Source organism: Chenopodium album, chromosome 12 (genome assembly GCF_948465745.1).
Source record: "Chenopodium album chromosome 12, dcCheAlbu1.1, whole genome shotgun sequence".
Lineage (NCBI taxonomy): Eukaryota > Viridiplantae > Streptophyta > Magnoliopsida > Caryophyllales > Amaranthaceae > Chenopodium > Chenopodium album.
The window spans coordinates 47,420,288-47,442,270 of record NC_137845.1 but is presented as its reverse complement, the minus strand read 5'-3'; the positions used below and the strand labels follow the sequence as shown (position 1 = coordinate 47,442,270).

At 33.2% G+C, this 21,983-nt stretch overlaps 1 protein-coding gene across 1 annotated transcript; it reads left to right on the top strand.

Annotated features, from left to right (window-relative positions):
* Window positions 1-8,656: 8,656 nt before the first annotated feature.
* Window positions 8,657-17,854, top strand: LOC145570559 (F-box protein PP2-A15-like). The gene is made up of 3 exons (XM_081629684.1): window positions 8,657-9,447; window positions 9,880-9,998; window positions 17,075-17,854. Exons 1-3 carry the CDS (start codon window positions 9,130-9,132, stop codon window positions 17,532-17,534), a joined length of 897 nt encoding a protein of 298 aa, XP_081485810.1. The 5' UTR covers window positions 8,657-9,129; the 3' UTR covers window positions 17,535-17,854.
* The last annotated feature ends 4,129 nt before the right edge of the window (window positions 17,855-21,983 follow it).

The window sequence follows — 21,983 nt, the reverse complement described above, 5'->3', positions numbered from 1 at the left end:
TTAAATTGATCATTCCAAATTTGAAGTTTAATTAATCAACCCTAATTATCACAAAATATAAAGCAATGCCTTAAATTATTGTATAAATGTAAATCCTTGATCACAATATCGTAAACAAATGCGTTTAATTTATGTATTAAACTTAAGCAATAAATAAATTACTAATAACTAACCATTGTTGTCCACATAAACAAAGAATATTCATTGCTAAGCAAACAAACCAGGAAAACCGAATCCCTCAACTTGCTAGCTCAACAAGAATTTGCCAAGTCACTAAATATCACTAAATGAGAATGGAATGACACTGAAATGCAAGTTGGTCAAACTCTTGCAATTTTGCAAGTTAGGAATAGTGAATTTCATTGACTTGTGACTCATATCACTATTCCTTTCATTTGGAGAACTTCCCTCTTTTTAAAGGGTTAGGGATATAGTCAAGTGGTCTTGCAAAATTCTTCTCAATTTTCATTATTCAAATATACAATTTCTATAATTTTTAATAACAAGCATGAAGAGATATTGTTATTATAATATTGCATTGAAAATTATGCAAAATTCCCCCAAAAATTAAAGACATATATGAGTGCATTTGGGCGCATAAATCCTATGTGTTTTGTCATTCTACGCTGAAATTGTCATGACACGACAAAAATTTGTGTGCCGAGACAATTTGCCAATTTTTACGATTTATTTGCCAATTTTTACGGTTTTTATTATTTTTATTATGACTTTTGATCCCAAACTTGGAATAAAGAAAATAGTATACCATTAGAAAAATCTTACTCAAAATCTACATTCTCACCAATTAGAACTAGGTCAATATAAAATCTAGATTTTAAGATATGGTCGAAATAGTGCAAGGGTGTTCGTTTTGAACTGAGTTTAGTATTTTGTTATATCTCTTTTATTTCGAATTGGAATGAGACTTATGATATATCATTTGAAAGCTTATTTCAAGGGTTATTCGTGAATATAAGTTTTTCATAAAAATTATGACGCTTGGAAATCATATTATCTGAGTTTTGGCTGCATTTATGATAAAAATTAGGCTAAGGTTTATGCATTTTCGGTTAATAAAATGGTTTGGACTATTGAAAAGGCTAAATGTCTTAGAAAATGATAGAGTAATAGGGTAAAAAGAATAATCAAGTAAATTTTGGATCCATTACGCAAATCGGACACATTACGCGGTGAAAGTTATTTCGTTATTAGGCTCTATTTTGGGAAGACACATTTAGGTGAGTACAAGTATCAACATTTTATACAAATAAGAAGACAAGATCATAATAATCCTACAAAAATCTCAAAGAAATGCAAAAGAAAAAAAAATTAAAATGCAAGTACAAACTCATAATTAAAAATGATTATAGATCAATATTTCATAAGAAACCAGCAAAAGCCAAATAAGCAATTAAGTAAATTTTATTCAATAGTTTATGATACAAATAGAAACGGAAACACAAACACAAAAACTATTTTAATTTTTTGGACAAAGTCACAATAAACAAATAAAAAATACATATATATTAAGTTACCATGCAACAAACTAACATAGCTAAAACGAACTAGGACATAAATATATATAAAGTAAAAATAAAAATAAAATGACATAATTGCATTTGAAAACAGGAGAAAAAAGGGAGATTACCTTCATAAGAGAGCTGAGTAAGATTAACGAGTTAGAATTTACCTTGAATCATCAATATGAAGTGTATATAAAATAGAAGAGGGGAGGGAGAACAGTAGAGAAAGACAAGAACGGGAGAAGGAAAACGGTTATGAAGGATTAGGAAGATGAATAGATGGTTAGGGTTTGAAGAATTAGGGTTAAGAAATTAAATGTAACTGGTTATAGCTTATAGGCTTGGTCAATATTAAATAAAAAGGTCAGTGCTCATTTTAATTAATTGGGTTAAACGGGTTGGTTTCAGGTACCCAACTAGTCATACTAGTTAAGGCAGGTTATCTTCGAGATGGGATTTCCAACCTCAACTTAAGGTAGAATTCGTGTCGGGTCGCCGCGAGCCATGCCTCGCCGGGCCAGGGGGCGGGGCGGGTCGTGCCATGCCAGGCCTAGGTGTTGGCGGATTGTGCCATGTCGGGCCATCAAATGGCACAACCCAACCCACGGCATGACACAACCCACATGCATCCCGTGCTGTGCCGGGCCGAACCCCAGGTAGCTTAGCCCAACTCGTTTATTTTTTAATATATTTTATTTAAATAATTTAATTATTTATATTTAAATAATTTATTATTATATATTTAAATAATAATATTATTTTATTATATATTTATTTTTTTTATATTTATTATTATAAATCCCTAGAACTCTACACATGCATACAGTAATAAGGGTCGTGCCCGTGCCGTGTTGCCGGGCCAAACCCTCATGCTGCCCGTAGGCTCGTGCCACTTTCTACAAATTATGTTCCCGGCACGGCCCACGGCCCACACTTCAATCTTCGTGTTGTGTTGGGCCGCTTGTAGGCTCGTGCCGTGCTGGGCTGTTTTCATGTCGTGTCTGTGCCGCCCACTGGCCAACCTGACCCATGCTCAACTTTACCTGAACTTAACCTATTTAATTTCAGATCGGGATCAAGTTGACTCAATTACACAAACGGGTGGAAAATCTCACTTAAAACCATTTTTTCATGTTGGGTTTGAGTCAGGTTGTAAGGCCGGGTTAGCTTTTGCTATCCTTATTTCCAAGCACATTCACACATGCGAAGGTAGATTGCTTGACTCCTATGATTCCTACAAATGGCTATCATAAATAACCATCAGTAAAAGACCCATTTTTTGGAATGAATCTTTCTTGCAATCATTATAGCATATTTGTTGTTCATAATTCTAGGTAAATTTAAGAAACAGACAATGAAGGGCGATATAAATACTCCATATAGGATAATGTATTGTCGAGCAAAATAAAACTCAATTAGTAAAAATTAAATCTTGGCGTAGAACCTATAGGCTTAAGGTTCGAATCCTACTGCGTGAGTGTGCTTGGAGGAAGGGATGTTAGTGGGTCTAGGACTCTACCTATACTCTATTAGACTCTACCCTAAAATAGGTTACGATTCTTATTAATCTAGACCATATGAGTCTAGGTAGTTAATGGTTTAGGTAATACTGGTTAGGGTAAGAGTCTTTATAATGTTTTCCGACCCAATCCCTACCTACAAACCTATAAGACCTAGACCCTACTTAGAATTGTACATAGAGCCACATAAATTGAAGTGAAAAAAAATAAAAAAAAAGCGAGGTAAAACACCCTAATTAGACCTTGGACCTACCCAGATGTAACACCCTAGAAATTCCTTTCTTTTAAAATACCTGTTTTGCTCTGTTTAAAACTCAAAATAGGAAAATCTTAGACATTACCACCACCGTGAAAACGGCTAAGGCAACTATCAAAGACACACAGTGGAAGACTACTTTTAAAAACATTCATAACAACTCAACTTAAAAAGTCAACCAACGAAAGTAAAGTCAAAGCAAAGTAAAACAAAGTCAACCTACAACTTGAAACCATTGTAGGCCCTTAACAAAACCGAACCAATGCAAAACCTTTGCTTTAGTCTCACAAACATAATATAATAAAATAATGAAAGCAATAAACATACCATAAACCTATGGAAACTAGCATGATTCGCTCTTCACTCATGCCCATCATGAATATGCTTCATCACCTGAAAAGCTTCTCTCTACTTGTTTCCACTACTCTCCACTAAAAATGGGTCATCATAGGTCTAAGATAAAGACAAGGCCAACAAACAGACAAACACACAATCAGCAAAGCTGAGTACATAAGCATATTTAAACACACTAACATGCTTTCACCTATCAACACACAACTTACCTCGTTGCACCTGTTTACATGCACACAACATACAACAAGACTTCTCAACTAAGTGACTAAATAACTTATTTAGTATTGATTACGCATCGAACGGGTTTCCCCCTAACCTGCCCCAATAAAGGGGTACTAACACGGGAGCTAACCGTGCCAGTATAAAAGAACCACTCGTAAGTGGCGAAATTCCTGCGCATAATAAAAAGGAATATACAACGTCCTATACTCCCAATAGAAGTTATGGTCAAATATAAAGTCACATAACTCCCCCCATATGTTCATACTCAAGGTATATACGTTCCAAGAGTTTTGGTGCGTAATCTCTTTCACTTTACGTTATTTATATATTATTAGACTAGGTAAGGACTCTCAAACCATAATCATTCAATTAAAATAATTATTTAAACAATCAAACATACCAATTTAATTCTTGAATAACATACCAATATTTAATGTTGAACCCTTTTTAAATCTACCTCAGTGTCAAAGACACCTTAAATGCGTAATGCGCCACAATTCTTATCCCTCGGTGTTAGAAACACCTTAAGTGCACTAAGGCACCAACATATAATTTATTCCTCGTGTACATAGATACTTACATAGCTCCTTTCTCATGCTTATAGTATCAATAAAAATTAACTGAACCATAATAAAATTCCCTTTTAATATTTCAAACCAAATTAAACATTCAATTTAATTAAACACGCTCTCTATCATGCCAATAATAAAAGTGTAGTTCATACTTAACATGCCAATATAATTATTTCCAATCACTAATCTATCACAAATAATCCATGCTTCATAATTCAATCACCAACATCAACCAAGTAACAAATTCCAATCAAAACCTATCATGATACTACTTGGAAACAATTATTCAAAGCCTAGCATGATCCTACATCAAGGTTTTCAAAATTCTCCAAATGCCATTGAGTTTTTAAAAAAATCACCAAATGCCACCGAGTTTTTAAAAAATTCACCGAGTGCCATTAATGACTAACGCCCGTTAACTCTGTTAGTCATTAGGATTTAATCATGACACATGTCATCATATGATTGGTTCTTTTTTTAAAAAAAATAACATTGGTTCTCGATTTTCGGGACAAAAATTATTTGGGTAAAGTTTTGGGGGTTATTTTGACCATTTATGGATTCAAATTAAGCTCAAAATTGGCAAAAAAAATAACGAAAATGCCCCGTTTTGTATGTCGAAAAATATCTCGATTAGCGTATCATTATTTTTTAACCATGAAAAATAATCGGGTAAGAATAAGGAGGTTATTTTGACCATTTATGGGTCCAAATTAAGCTCGAAATTAGCAAAATAAAAAAAATTAAAAAAAAAACGTAAAGGACCAAAATAAAGCATTTATATACTTCGTATATTTTTTTGGCCAATTTCGAGCTTAATTTGGACCCATAAAGGATCAAAATGACCTCCTAAATCTTATTACATGATCATTTTTCATGGTTAAAAAATAATGATATGCTAATCGAAATATTTTTTGACATACAAACGGGGCATTTTCGTTTTTTTTTTTTTTTTTTTTGCCAATTTCGAGCTTAATTTGTTCCATAAAGGGTCAAAATAACCCCCAAAACTTTACTCGAACAATTTTTGTCACGAAAATCGAGAAACAATGTTATTTTTTTTTAAAAGAACCAATCATATCATGACATGTGTCATGATTAAACCATAATGACTGACGGAGTTAACGATCGTTAGTCATTAATGGCAATCAGTGAATTTTTTAAAAACTCGGTGGTATTTAGTGAATTTTGAAAACCTTGATGGCATTTGGTGAATTATTAAAGTACTCAGTGGCATTTGGTGAAATAGCCGAAAAAAAAGTCTATTTTCTGTAACACTAATAATTTACTTTTAAGGACATATAAGATGGAGGGACTGTCCCTCCACCCCCCAAGGGGCTAGGGGTTCGATCATCATCCCCCTAATCTTGTGATAGGGTGGGGGGAACCCCGTATCATCATTTAATTTTTCTATGAGCTCTAAATTTTATTTTATTTTAATATTTGATGTATTATTTGTTTTGGGATTTTTAAAATTTTTAATTTTGGTATGGAAAAATAAACAAAATTAAAAATTTTATTTGTTCAATTCATGGATCGCACGAATTCTAGTGTATAATAAATTTAGGGTCAGAGTTTGAGTATAACTAGACCCTATACATTGTTGTCCCTAATTGGATTACTTCTCGTGAGAGTTGAAAATTGATTAGAATAATTTTGTTAACCTTAAAAAAAAGTTAAATGGAATATTCTTCCTACTTTATTTTATTACTAGATGTAAGCCCGTGCGATGCACGATTCTAGTAAATAATTTTATTAAATTTAAAATTTTGTATATTTATGAAAATCATTCATTAGATATATGGATAAAATTCCTAATTTCATAAGATAATTTTTTTATTTAAAACTGAAGTTATATCTTTGGTTGTTTTATTTATTTTACATGACGCTTGAATTTAAAATCCCAAATCTTATTTACTAATTTTGCTTATGTGACAATTTAAATTTTTAATTCAAAAAAGAAAGGACAAATCTCGTTTTTTTATTGATCAAAGTCTTTTGCCTATGCGTTTATTTAATATAAGCGTTCTGTTTAAAATGTTAGTCTCATTTATAATTGTTTAACTATTAAAAATTATGGGGAATTAGTTATATGAGATTTAGTTTTATTCGTCTCGATGAATACATTATTAGAACCAAACTTTTATAATATTTGCTAGGGAGAGATTAAAATATTTGCGTTCAAAATTTTGCATCCATATATGTAAAAAAGATAATTATTACTTAGGTTTTTTTTTTTTTTTTTTTTAAGAGAGAAGATAATTATTGGTTTTTTAAAATTATTTAAATTTTAATTATTCTCTATTCGTTGTTTTTACCTATGTGTCAAAATTCTTAAAACTTATTCGTCACTTTTGTTTAGGTGGCGAGTAAAATTTTTAATTCTAAAATAAATTATTAATCTAATTTTTCATTGGACAAAATAATACCTTTTCTTATGTGGCGCGCCGAATGCTCCCAAAAAATGCCTACTTTATTTATATATTAGATTTAGATACATCATTTAACACATCACTTCCTCTTTATTTTATCTCCTTTTATCTCTACATCAATAATATATCTACTATTACCTCCGTTTTAAATTATTTACATAATTTAAACAATGGGTATAGACCATCTCCAATGGTGAGACTTGAGGGAGTTTCCTTAGGAGTGAGAGAGTATTTTTTGCAAAGGATACCAATAAGTTGGAATCTAAACTTAGCAACTCCAAAAGAAAGTTGCTAAGTTTAGATATCTAACTTTGACTCTCATTTGACAAAAAGTGTTGGCCCCTTATCAATATTATAATATATTTTGTAGTTGATTTAAGTTTTAATTTTTTTTTTTTAAAAAAAAAACTTAAATATGGATTTGGTGGGGCATAAATAGAAAGTGACATTAGTATATTTTAGAGAGTCTCACCATTGAGAAATTAGATTTCACATGAGTTGCTAAATTAAGAAGTGGATTGAGTATCACCATTGGAAGTAAAAAACAACTCATCTTGAATTTCAATACTCAAAGTTGAGTCTCACCAATAAGAAAAGAGAAAATATATTATCCTTAACGGATTTTTCACCAAATACCCCTGAGTTATTTTTTTTTATTCACTATATATCCACAAAAAATTTCAAATTCACCATATGCCCCTGAATTTATAAAAAAAAAAGTTACAAAATGGCCAAATGACTAACGGACGTTAACTCTGTTAGTCATTTAGGCTTAATTTGCCACGTGGCTACCTATGATTGGCTGCCATTTATATTATTTAAATTTTAAAATAAATATTTAATTAATAATCAAAAAATAAAAAATAAAAAACTCACCCACCACCATAGCCCAGCCCAAGTTGCTATAGAATACGCCTGAACCCTCGCGCCAGCGTTTGAAACGCCAGAATCCTCGCGCCGGCGCCACCACAAACCCAACACCCCACCAGCTGGCACCCCCTTTGCTTCCCTTAAACCACCCATTTCCCAATCCCAAAAACACCTTCCTTTCTCCCTCGAAAACCGCTCCCCTCCCCACCGCCGGCGTCCAAACTCTCATCCTCGCACCGACGAACCCAAACCGCCCATCCCTCTGCCATCTCCACCCCATGAACCACCACGCCAAAACCCCAAAACTAAAAACCCCTAAATCGCCTTAGACTTAGATTTTTAGGGTTTTGATTTTGGGGTTTAAGGGTTTCGGGTTGTGGTTTCGGCTAATGTGGGTGGTGGGTACGTGGAAGACGGTACCTGGGCTGCCAACGAAGGGTTTTGACCGGAGTAGTTCGCTGATATTGTGCTGAGCAAGGAAAGTCAAGGCTGCGCCAAAAGAGAGAGAATATTTTTTAAGGGTCTCAAGGAGGGGTGAGGATGTTAGAGTGAGTTCGCAGGCAGGGGGAAGGCCTAGTGCCAGCGGCAAGAAGCTGGTCGGTGCTGGCAAGGCTGGCAGTAAAAAGGGGAAGATGGCTGGTTGGTGGGGTTAGGGGTGGTGGGTTTGTTGTTGTTGTTGTTGTTTTTTTTTTTTTTTTTTTTTTTTAATTTTTCTAAAAAATGTTTTTTTTTTTTTTATTATAATTAATGAAATAATAAAAAAAAACCAATCAGGTGCTGTCACGTGGCATAATTAACCCTAATGACTAACGTAGTTAACCATCGTCAGCCATTAAATATATTTGGTGACATTTTTGTAAAACTCGTGGGTTTATGGTAAATTTGAAAATTTTCATAAATATTTAGTGAATTAAATAATAACGTATTTGGTGAAAAATCCATATCCAAATCAAAGATGTGGATGTGGATGTGGATGCAGATGCAGATGTAAAAAACTAAAACGTGTATAGTGTATTCCTCCCTAAAAAACATTCCTTATTGCCATTTGAGAGGCACTTCTTACAAAGAAGATATACTTTACTTCTCTTTCTTTCCCAAATTCAAAGATCCCCAAAAACCCAAAACCAACAAACAAAACAATGCAATCACCACCACCAAAATCCTTTCTCCCCTTCTCATATTCCTCTCCTTCCTCTTCTCCTTCCTCTTCTCCTCTCTTTTTTTCCTAAACCCATTTTCCCCATTAATCTCCATTTTTAATCCTTCCCCTTTTCTTCAATTTCTCTCTCCTCCCCTTTAATGGCGACCCATCAAACCTAAAACACCCCATTTCAAATTCAGCCCTTTTCTTTGTTCTTTTGATCCAATTCTTACAATCAAATGGGAGCGTCGCTCTCGAATTCAGCCGAGGGCGGCGCTAATGGGGGAGAATATGGCCCTGGCCTCGGTGACATACCGGAGGCCTGTATAGCTTGTGTATTCATGTATCTTACTCCGCTGGAAATTTGTAACCTTGCTCGCCTTAATCGTGCCTTTCGTGGGGCTGCTTCGTCTGATAATGTTTGGGAATCGAAGCTTCCCCCTAATTATCAAGATCTGCTTGCTCTTCTCCTACCTCTTGATCGTTACCAGGATCTTCCTAAAAAAGACATTTTTGCCCTTTTTGCAAGATCTATCCCTTTTTATGAAAACACCAAGGTAATCTGGTTGTGAATTTTTTTGTTGAATTATATCAATTTGTGGAATTTTCATATTTGGGTTGATCAGGGTTTTCATTTTGGGTAAATTGGGTTTAATTGAGAAAATGATTTTTTTTTTTTTTTTAATTTTAATTTTACTTTTGGGATTCTGGGTTTTCAATTTTTTTTTATTATGGATTGAGAAAATTGTGTTTGATTCATGGGGTTATAGGGAATCGTAGTTTCTGTGATTCTGAGAATTTTGTGATCTCGGTTTAACGCTTATCTGTTGGGATTTTCATGTAATTGGGGATTTTTATCAATGATAATTATAATTATGTGTGTTAATTCTATAGGTCTTAGCAATTATGGTTAATTTTTTTATTGGTGGTGAAGAGTTGGGTTTATTTTTTAATTGGATTTATTTTGTTGTTTTGTCTTCATTGAGCAGCAAGCGTGGGTGGATAAAGTGACAGGGAGGGTGTGCTTATCCATATCGGCGAGATCAATGTCGATAACTGGGATTGAAGATAGGAGGTATTGGAGTTGGATTCCTACTGAAGAATCCAGGTAAACTAATGGGATTTTTTTTTTTTTTTTTTTTTTTTTTTTTTTTTTTTTGAAAAAGAAAAAAATTCATTTTTGAACTTCTTTTGGGATTGTAAATGAACCCATTTGGTGGAATTCTCTTGTGGATTTTCGGTTGAAACTCTTAAAAGTTAAGAATTTGGAAGAAAAACTTGTGGAAGTGGGATGAGCCATTGACATTCAAGGTGTATAAATATATATGTAAGAAGGTAGTATTGGGTTACTAGCCACCATTTTATGGAAATTTGATTTTGAGGTCAGGCCTTTTTTAGTTTCTGTTAAATCAATGAGAAGGCGTTGGTGGTGCTTAGGTATTTGTGGTTTGATGAAGTTTGGTAGACTTTGTAGTGGTGACTGGTGAACACTATATTGACTGTCTTTTGAATAAGTAAAAGATGACTTGAGTGTATAATGCTAAGAGGGTAGTTGGATAACTGTTTTTTTGTGGTGTTTGAGGGCAAAATATGATATGGATCTTGACGAGCCAAAGATGAACAGAGCTGTGAAATAAAGGCCTTATTGACAGATATGGATTAGAGCAATTGTATTTAGAAGGCCAAGGAATCCTAAATCTGGTCTGTGATATGGATTAGTTTTAAGTGAATTCTAGAAGAAAAATATCTACTCCAAATCTCTAATTAATGAGAAACTAAACTCAATCCAAATTCACTTGAATTTGAAACCCAAAATCTCGTCCCCTAAATTTGTGACCCTAGGTCTACATTGATAATTAAAGTGGTCTTGCTCCTTACTCCAACTGCCCTAACGAATAAATTAATGAAAACATTCCAATAATTATCGGAATCCATGAAAGACCAAACCAATCAAACTAAACAAAATAAATCAAAATCGAATATTAAATATTGGTAAAAATGAAACATAGGGTCTAGAATGGAAGATTGTTCTAGTGGAGCTGTATGTGCCTATAATGCATGATTTTGCAGCAATTAAACCCCATTGCAGCAAATTACAACTTTACAAGTTTTTAAAACTTTTAAAGCTGTATTTTGATGAAATATTAAGTTTATTAATTCACATTTTGTGCTGTATTCTATAACACCTTGTTTGGTTTTTTTTTTTTCTTTGATAAATTTAAATATTATTATTGAAGTGTAAAGAATTGGAAAGAAAGGGAAGGAAAGGAAAAAGAAGGGAGGGAATTAGTAACTTATTAATATCATCTAACAGCTTTCAAAAAAAAAAAAAAAAAAAATCATCCAACAATTAGAAAAATAGGAAGGTAAAGCTAAAGCTCCAACCAAGCCTAATTCGGTTGATTATTTTTAAACTTTCTGTTCTTTCGATATTCCTCCAATTTTTTTAGGAAAGGAAAGTGATATTTTTGGGTTTTGAGTGGGGAAGAAGCTGTTAGAGAGTAGAAGTGCTAGGCCATAGGCTCATGGTGGTAATTTTGAGCTAAAAAAAATTAGAGTCCCCAGGAGAGGGGGGGTGGGGGAACAAAATTCTTCCAATTTTTTTAGGAAAGGAAAGGGAATCTTTAACATTTTGTTTTGGAACTTTAAAACAAAGAAGAGTGGAAAGGGAAATATGTTTGTTTTTAAGCAAACGACTACCAATGAAAAGGAGGATTCTAATTGCCTTTCCCTTTCTTGATCCCCCCCGAACTTGTATGTCACTTGTTTAGCTTCAAATTATTGAAGTGATGATGAATAATATTATAGTATGATTCAAACATAGGAAGTAGGAGTTCCTAAGAAGTTGAAGAATGGAGAGTTGTTTGGTTGGCAGAACATAGGAAGTAGGAGTTCCTAAGAAGTTGAAGAATGGAGAGTTGTTTGGTTGGCAGAACATAGGAAGTAGGAGTTCCTAAGAAGTTGAAGAATGGAGAGTTGTTTGGTGGGCAGAACATTGGATGTTTTGCTTTACAGAATTGGAGGAGTTTACTGAGGACCCCTATGTAAGTGGAGTTTTCTATGGTTAACCAAACAACATTTTGCTTTTATTTTTTTTTTTATTTTTATTTTTTACCCAAGGGACCACTAATAGATATAAGGGTCTCTTTATAGAATACAACTTACAATGATTGTTAATAAACTTTTAATATTTGTATGGTTGATATCTCTGAAAAATTTAATTGCTACAATGGCCTTATTTTCACCTTTGTACTCATTTTTTTTTTCTTCTGCAATTTCCTTAGTTTATTTTGTCCTCCAATTTCATCATGCAAATTAGGATTCTTTAATATGTTTGGTCTTGAATTCTGTAATAATTCATTACCTATTCTTTTATAAATCATATAGATACACAATTAAGACTTTCCTATCAAATTATGAACATGTCTTATTCTATGAATCTTTTATTTTTTATTACTTTATCTTCTATTTTTATTAATTTTTTTTTTAAATGTAAATGGATTATAGCTCTACCTCTTATTCGTCTTATGTTTAGTTAATGGCTACTACTATATACTTAAGTGAGGTGCATAGTGATTCTATCAGCCATATGGATGACCTTTTGTGCTCAATTGACTGGTATTCACTATTTAGTAAAGATTGTACTATGGGACTATGGGAGTGAGTGTTTATTATCTTTGTTGATTGAGGCATCGATTTTTCTGGGTAGGACCATTTGTACTCCTTCCTTTCTTTTTCTTTTTTTGTTATACTCACATTGCTTTATTTTATTTTAGGCCTACCCTCTTTACTATCATATGCTTTTTATCCATGATAACTACACCTTTCCACACACCCTCTCTTTATTCATCTTTTTCTTACATCCACCCACCTTTTCACTTCTCTCTTTTAATTTATTTATGCCACTCACCTTTTTCATGATTTTCTTTATTGCATATATACATTGACTGAGTAGAACATAAAAGAACAGAGGAAGTACCTCTTAGTATATAAAAATTGTCACACCCATCCCTTACTATAACCTTGTTAAGTTGTTATTTTACCTATGCTATTTTTATTGTTATTTTGTTAATAACTTCTTTTCACCTATCATTCTTTTGTTCTATGAATCAATCCTATATTAATGACTTTGGCAATATTTGGAACCATGTCATAATTATATCTTTTTGGCTTACTCGTTGTGGGAAAGGGTGATTGAACAAAGGTTGAGGGCATGCACAAGCATTTCAGATAACCAATTTGGTTTTATGCCTGGGAGATCTACTATGGAGGCAATCCATTTGATAAGACAAATGATGGAGTTTTATAGGGTAAAGAAGAAAGATCTTCATATGGTCTTTATTGATTTAGAGAAGGCATATGACAAGGTGCCAAGAGAGATACTTTGGTGGGCAATGTTGAAGAAAGGTATCCCACGAAGGTATGTAGACCTAGTTAAGGATATGTATCGGGATGTGTCAACAAATGTGAGGACATGCGGAGGGTTGACAAAAGATTTCCCTATTACAATCGGATTGCATCAAGGGTCTGCATTAAGCCCTTTTCTTTTTGCAACGGTTCTAGACGAATTAACTAGACCAATTCAAGATGAGGTTCCATGGTGTATGCTGTTCGCAGATGATATCGTTTTGGTGGATGAGACTAAGGATGGGGTTAATGTCAAGTTGGAGCAATGGAGGCAAAGGTTGGAATCTAGAGGGTTTAAGCTAAGTCGGAGTAAGACTGAATATTTGGTATGTCGTTTTGGCACTCAGAGGGGGACAAGCAATGAAGTGGTGAGTTTGGATGGAAAGGATTTGACCATGAGTGAATGTTTTAAGTACCTAGGGTCGATCATCCAGAAGAATGGTGACATTGATCAAGACGTGACCCACAGGATTAAGTCAGGGTGGCTTAAATGGAGAGCGGCCACGGGAGTGCTATGCGACCGCAGCATTCCCTTAAAGTTGAAGGGAAAATTCTACAGGACTGCCATAAGACCAGTGTTGCTCTATGGTACAGAATGTTGGGCTTCTAAGAAAGAGCATATTAAAAAGATGGAGGTTACGGAAATGCGCATGTTAAGGTGGATGTGTGGAAACACTTTAAGAGATAGAATCAGAAATGAGGTTATTCGCAAGAAAGTAGGTGTGGCGGGCATTGTAGATAAATTAAGGGAAAATCGTCTGCGTTGGTTTGGACATGTAAGACGGAGACCCGAGGGTGCACCGGTGCGAAGAGTGGAAGAGTGGGACCATGGAGGGATTAAACGAGGAAGAGGGAGACCAAAGATGACTTGGTTGGAAGGAGTGAGGAAGGATATGAAGTGCATGGATTTACGTGAGGATGAAGTTTTGGATCGTAAGGGATGGAGGAGAAAGATTTATGTTGATGACTACACGGAATAATCAAATTTGGTTCATGTTAGCCGACCCCACTTTTGGGATTAAGGCTTTGATTGATTGATTGATTGATTGGCTTACTCGTTGTGTGTGTCACTTGCTTCTAATAACAATGAAAATCTATTATCTGGCTGCCTTCCACCATAGTGGGCTATGGGGAGTGTTAGATATGGATGGAGTAATATGACATGTTTGCAATTGTAAAGGCATGCTTTCATTAGGATTTGATTGGTAATTTGTCCCTAATGTTTATTGATTCCCTTGAAATCAGACCTTAATAGTGTAATAATGTTATCTACTCATCTCTCTATGTTGTAAATCCTTTTCCTTCCAAGAGATCTGCAGATGATAGAATGGGGTTTCTGCAATCATGTGGGAATTCTGACACTTGAGAACATGAAAAATGAGGTATGGGAACATAAATAGTGTAGTGTTCTCATTTTATGTCTTTCTTGGGGACTTGGGATCTAATTTTTTAGTCCAATAAGGGCAGGTGTCAACTTTTTGGGGGAACCAGAACTCTTGCAACATGTGGAAATGCTGCTGTTGAGAACATAAAATATAAGGTATTGTAACATATATAGCAGTTGCCCTGTTCTATGTCTTTGTTGGGGACTTGGGAGCTAATTTTTAGCTGCAAGAAGGGCAGATGTCTATCATCTAGGACATCCATGAATGAATGCCAGAGAAATATTGGACATGCCCTGTCAATTCAAATGGGCTTCTACATTCCTCAAGAAGAAACAGAGGTTATATTATTATCAATGTTTATAGGATGTCAGAATATTGTTAGCATTTTGAGATGGTGGTCTTCTGTGTACTTAAAAGTTTTTGTCTTTTAATAGGAATGCAATTGGATTTTTTAGGTAAACAGGAGTGAGACTGTGAATATAAAGGCCTTTATAAATTGTGTTACATTAATTTTAGATTATAAATGGACTGATGGGCTAGATGTACTTTTACTGGATTAACAGGCAAATTCCTTTCCTTTTTGGTTAGCCAAACAATAGGTAGGCTGAATATTCTGTTTTGGTTTATTGAAGGTATACAGGGTTGGATACTTGATTGTAGGATTAATCACAAAGCTATTAGATCTATGTATACTCAATTCCTTAATAATGACTAATGAAACTCCATTGTGTTTAGAATTTCTTGTAAGTGATGTAAACAAATACTAAAACTTGCTTTTTAGTTTCCATACTGTGATTCGATGTCATATTTTAGTGATGAAATGAGAAGTGTAGCATACTTTTAGTTTAATGAGGAAAATGGATGTATTAAGAAAGTGATCATGAGATAACAAACATTACTTTTAGTTTAAATGAGGAAAATGGATGTATTAAGGAAGTGATTATGAGATAACAAACATTGCAGCATCAGAATGTTGGATCCTAGGATCCTTTTTTCAGTTAAATGTAGAAGATTTCAAATTTTAAAACTTCTGCTAAAGATTGGGATTGACCACCTGTGTGGAACATGGAACATATCATCCTAAGCATTTGATTGGAAATTTAGCAATCTTGATAGCAAATTGAATTTGCCTTTTGAAAGTCTTTTTTGAGTTAAATTGTTGCCCCAAATTGTTTTGTAAAGCACATGGAGTTATCTGTAAGTTCATGAGTGAAGTGACTATTTAGTAATATTGCAAACCATGTTTCATTGCCTTGAACATGAGGCAGCTACGATTTCAGGGGATCTGAAAAGAATTTTTTTAGTTGGATCAGAAAGATAGAGCCTAGAGCCTTATTATATCAAGTATAATTGGTGTCTCATGATCTCGTCTCGTCTTTGGCGGGGAATAGAGAAACCCTGGGTATTATTTAGCTAATGAAAATTCTACTTCCTTTGTGCTTCATATTATTTAGTTATTGAAAATTTTACTTCTTACTCTTCTTAGTTCAAACCCCATTTTTCACCTCTCTTTTCTTCTGCCTACCTTACTTTAGAAGGCAATCTAACTATTGGACTCAAAACAGTTTCCTTTATTTTTCATTACAGAGAATTTCCCTGTTGGTTTTAAAATCAGGTGCCTGCTTAACCAACTTGTCTAAGTTAGCAGGTGCATGTCTTCCTGCTCATGATAAAAAGTTGACCTTTAAGATGCTGAATATGTTATCCCTCTACCTTGGTTATAAATTGGGGTAATTAAACTTAGCACGCAAGTATAAGCCAGTTTATGGTGGGTAAGCAAATTTTGGAGTGTCAAAGAAGATTAAAACCTCTTCTTAGGTGCATAGTATCTAGTTACCATCAGCATCAATATTTTCATTTAGGCATTTCTTTTCTTTTGGTTTTTATGATTGGGTTTATTCATTTGTCTGCTATCCTTAGGTTCTGGATTGCATATGTCAAGCTATATGGTATACAATCTAAACTCCTCTCTTCTACTGATCTAACCAATGAGACGAAGATTAAGGACACAAGTATGGTGTGCAATATTACTTAAGTATTGCAAAGATTGCCTTTTAATAAGTTTGCAAAGATTGTCTTTTAACAAGTATTGCAAAGATTGCCTTTTAAAAAGTTTTCACAAATATTGCAACACCTTTGTATAGGTAACCTATATGCAATGTTGTGCTAATATTATATTCCAGAAGTATATTCTTTTCACTCTTCCTTCCAATAATTGATACTGAACTAAATGGGGCTTTCAGTCAGCTCATTTTCATTTTGCCTCTTTCGAACGGTCTAATGTTGATACTTTAATTAGTATTTTTACTGTGGTCTTAAAGCAGTGACTTCTTTCAATCTTTCTTGTTGGTAGCTTCTTTATATTAATTATCATCTATGATTTCCTTTCCAGGTTCCAGGTGATAGCTTATCTTCAGCAAATATGGTGGTTTGAGGTTGATGGTGCTGTACAATTCCCTTTACCTCCTGATATCTACACTCTTTCCTTCAGGTTACATTTGGGGAAGTTTTCAAAGAGACTAGGACGTCGCACATCTAACTTTGAACACACACATGGTTGGGATATAAAGCCAGTCCGATTTGAGCTTACCACTTCGGATAATCAGCATGCTACTTCTGAGTGTTATTTGGATGATTCAGAATCGGATGAGATGAAGGAAAGCCTGAAGCGTGGGTGTTGGGTAGAGTACAAAGTTGGTGAATTTATTGTCACAGATACAGATCCTGTACCTGAAGTCAGGTTCTCCATGAAGCAAATTGATTGCACGCATTCCAAAGGTGGGCTTTGTGTAGATTCAGTATCTATCATTCCTAGTGATTTAAGAGAGAGAAGAAGATTGCTTTCAAATTAGCTATATCAAACAAATCAACATGCCTATTATAAAGTTAGCTGTCTGGAACTTGGTATCTATCATGCTCTGCTTACCTTATAATAATTTTGTTGCATGAGGAATATCGTATCTATATGGTTCTGTAATCTTCACTGAAATAGGTCGCCTTATTTTGCTTTATTTTACACACAAATTTACCGAGGAAGAATGTAGGGAATATATACTGCTTTTGTTTGCTCAGATGCTTGATGAGCTTGTGATTACCTGGGGTTTGCTCTGATGTGCATTTTGAGCATGTAAATTATTTGTTGCATTTTTTATCACCACATTCATTATACCGATGTCTTGAAAGGATTGTGACTTTGCAAAGTATCTTAGCTGACCATCATTTATTTGGTTTACTTCTATAAGCTCACCTTTCTGTACATTATTGCCAAAACCTTGAACTCGAATTTTACAAAGAGATGATAGATAGGTTTCATAGAGATATACATTCAATTCCAGGTTAGTGGGTAGAATGGCAACACCCATCTTCAGTCTGGCATGTTGGTGAACAAATGTTCTAGGATGTGCCGGTAATAGTTATTGATGCTTGACTGTCTTAGTAATTATGTCTAAGTTTCTGCAGCATTGGTAAGCATGATTATCTTTATTCTTGCACTAGTTTCCTGCCCTTGCATTGTATGAACCTAGAAAAAGATGGCAGTGAGCCATGTTGGCTTAGCTTGCTGCTAGCATGAACCCATTGGATGCAAAACCCGGCATGAGGCCTCCTGGTTGGTACAGCCCACAGCCGGTTTTTTTTTACTTATCACTCTTGAATGGTAAGAGTTAAAACTGTAGACAGTAACTTTTCAAGGGGAGGGTGGCCTATCACATAGAGCAACTTCCCCCAGTACAACTGTGCTGCAGCAATCAGCGCCATCAGTTGCTACTACTGATGCCATTTCCTTGCTGATATGATGCCAACCATCTGTTTTGTAGTTATGTAAACTTGGCTATTTATTATAGATTGTATATTTAAAGTTCTGAAAATGGTTATCTTGAAGAGAGATGTCATCATTCATTAAATTCGACCCTTTGTAAGATTTTATTAGTTTAAATTCAAACTAGAGGAGTGATTTGTTATTTTTTTTCAAACATAATAGGCGTATTTCATACATAAATTGTACTGTGTATTGTTAGTTATACTGTAGATGAATTTAGGTAAAATAAGCGGAAAAAGTACCTTGTACTTAGAAAACTAATTCTCTAATGAAAGAGACTAGTGCCATATAAAGAGCTGAAGTTAGGAGTTATCACAAGATGGTTAGACAAGTTTTTGAAACCCACGAAAAGATAAGTTGTTGAGGTTGAGGTTGAGGTAGTGGATCTGGTGGAGTAGTGACATCGTTCCTTATCTTATATCCATGACGCTTAAAGTTTAGGAATCAAATTTCATGGGATTGTTTAAGGGATTTTTTTAATCCCCTCTCAAATGAGCCCCTATCATAAAAATAAAATGTAATCAAAACTAGTGTTGTAACAATTTTTTTCAATATATTCCAATTCACAAATAATAAATGGTAGTAAATTTATAGTTTCTTTAGAAATTATTTTCCTTTCAAGAAAACCCGTTGTAAATCTGTATAAGAGTCTTAATACCTTATTAGTTAAAGTATGTAAACTTGTTATTTACTCACACATCCATCAACATGCATATAAATAAATCTAGTAGGATAAGGTTAAAGCTTGTGTGTGTGAGAGTGTTAGGCTCCGTTCTTTAGAGCTGTTCAGCTCTGCTGAAATCTGCTCTACTCTGCTTCAATTTGATTTGCTCTGCTCTGCTTAAAAATAATACTTAATATTGAATATTATAATAATAATAATTAATATTTAATAATAATAATAAATAATTAATATCTAATAATAATAATTAATATTGAATTATTATAATAATAATTAATATTTAATAATTATAATATTATTAATAATAATAATTAATAGTTAATAATAATAATAATAATAAAATGATAATAATAGTAATAATAATACTTATTATTAATAATATTTATAACAATAATAATAATAATAATAATAATAATAATTGATTTTTTATAATAAAAATTAATATTTAAAGATAAGAACTAATATTTAAAGATGATACTAATTATTAATTTTTAATAATAATAATAAAAATAATAATTAAATAATATTTAATAATAATAAAAATTAATATAATAAAAATTAATATTTAATAATAATATTTAATGATTATAATAATAATGCGATAATAATAATAATAATAACAATAATAATAATAATGCGATAATAATAATAATAATAATGAGATAATAATAGTAATAACAATAATAATAATAATGCGATGATGATGATGATAATAATAATAATAATAATAATAATAATAATAATAATAATAATAATGCGATAATAATAATAATAACAATAATAATAATAATGCGATAATAATAATAATAATAATAATAATAATAATAATAATAAAATCTGTTCTGCTCGGCTCGGCTCTGCTTTGCTTTGCTCTGCCCAGAAGCTCAAAAGAACAGGGCCTTAGTCAGTTAGTTTTAGGATCCACTTTATATAAGCTGATGAGTAAGAAAAATTTTCAATATAAGTAACAAGAAGATATTTGTAGATATTTTTTTTAAAAAAAAAATACTCGTACAAAAAGATTATTTGTGGACGGGGGAGTATAGTCGATGCTAAAGTCTAGAGATAAGGCGGCATATCACAACCACTCAAAATTAAATTTGCCCAAGGGCAGTTCTACAACAATCTTGACTCCCTAAAAGAGTAGCAGTTATCACTCTACTCGAATACCCAGTAGTTCAGCAGATCAGAATTTCTGACACTTTTTATTGATTGCAATTAGCCTCAAAACTAATACCCAAATAAAACCTATTCAAAAATGAAAGATTAATATATGTTACTCATGTATAAACTCTTTTATTCACCTCAAGTATCCGTATCAAATTCTCAACACTTGTGCGTAAAATAAAATTATCTTTTTTTAAAGCAAAATAGCTGAGCTTGTCACTTGAAGTATTGGACACATACAAGTATCAAGTACTCGTATGACATGGGTACCGGAGTTCGTGTAACATACAAGTAGAAGTATAGGAGACAACTTTCTGTTAACAGTGCAAGTGAATTAAGGGTTTACACTGTATTTGAGCAGCAAATGACTCGGGATTGATGAAAACACAGTATACAGGACTCTGCATTCTTCAACTATCTCTTTCTCAATTTTGTTTTTTCTATTAACAGTTATGAAAAACAAAATTTAAAAAAAAAAAAAAATTGCAGGTAACATCTACTCATTATATGCTTCAAATACTAGCAACCTTCCATTAAATTGTCTTATGCTATGTTTTTATTTCTCTGTTAACTGCTAGAGCTCTGTTTGGCTGTGAAGGCGTGAGAAGAGGAATTCATAAGCTGTCTGTTTTAATTAAGACCAGAATTTGGGGACCTGATGGTGACTTTTGATGCCATCCAAACAGGCTCTCTATTTTGTAGTAACGCCCTTTCAAAATTTATTCCTCTTTCAGTTTAGTTTATCTTATGAAACTAGAACTTTATAATCCCTCAAAAAAAAAAAAAAAAAAAAAAAAAAAAAAAAAAAAAAAGACCTAAAACTTTATAATTTATTTTTTAAATTCAGTAGGTTATTAATTAGTTTCACAAAGATGAGAGTGATTGAAAAGATATCTTTAAAATCAAAGTAAAGCTACTATGTATTGTTCGGACTCAGGTATTACGGCATTCAAGTGTTCAACTCGGCTATTTTGTGATTTTTTTTAATGATTTATGTCAAAAACGAATCAAAGGTTTGTAGTAAATTTTTTACCTATGTTCGAGTGTTGATAATACAACACAAATTATTGAGAGCTATGCTATTATAGAAGTAAACTCTAGCAAAATTAAATAAAGGGTCTAATACTTAATTAAACACTTTGTAGTGGCTTCAACCTTGTTTAAAGAGAAGATCAACAATCTTTTTTGAAGCAAGAAGATCAACAATCTCTTCTATTACAAAGAATCGTTTGTGATTAAATTCATACTACTATACATGATAACAGTATTCTTTCTTAGCCTTGTTAAATCATCTATGCAAAGTTGATGCGCTAACAGTGTCACACTGTCACATAACTTAAAAGAGAATGCAAAAAGAATAAGCCAATAGGAAAGGCATGCGCAAAAACAACAAAACATTTAAACAACATTTATCAAAGTATGATGTACGTCATGCTTCACAAAATCACAAGTTGTACGTAACAAAACTAACAGCGTGACAATTAATTTAGGACAGCGTCAATACGAGCAGAGTGCATTTAGAAAAATCTAGCACATAAAACAAAGTTGTGCAAAGGCGTCAGTCCCTAGCTAGCTAAAAGTATTAATTATTACAGTAGCAATTTTAGCTTACCACCCTCATAGAAAGTCCTTTTT

What these genes read in the sequence shown, in the direction of transcription:
- LOC145570559 (XM_081629684.1), top strand. Translation starts at nt 9,130, where the DNA reads ATGGGAGCGTCGCTCTCGAATTCAGCCGAGGGCGGCGCTAATGGGGGA. An exon ending in CTTTTTATGAAAACACCAAG is followed by an intron (nt 9,448 to 9,879) that starts GTAATCTGGTTG and finishes TTCATTGAGCAG; the next exon opens with CAAGCGTGGGTGGATAAAGT. An exon ending in ATTCCTACTGAAGAATCCAG is followed by an intron (nt 9,999 to 17,074) that starts GTAAACTAATGG and finishes TTTCCTTTCCAG; the next exon opens with GTTCCAGGTGATAGCTTATC.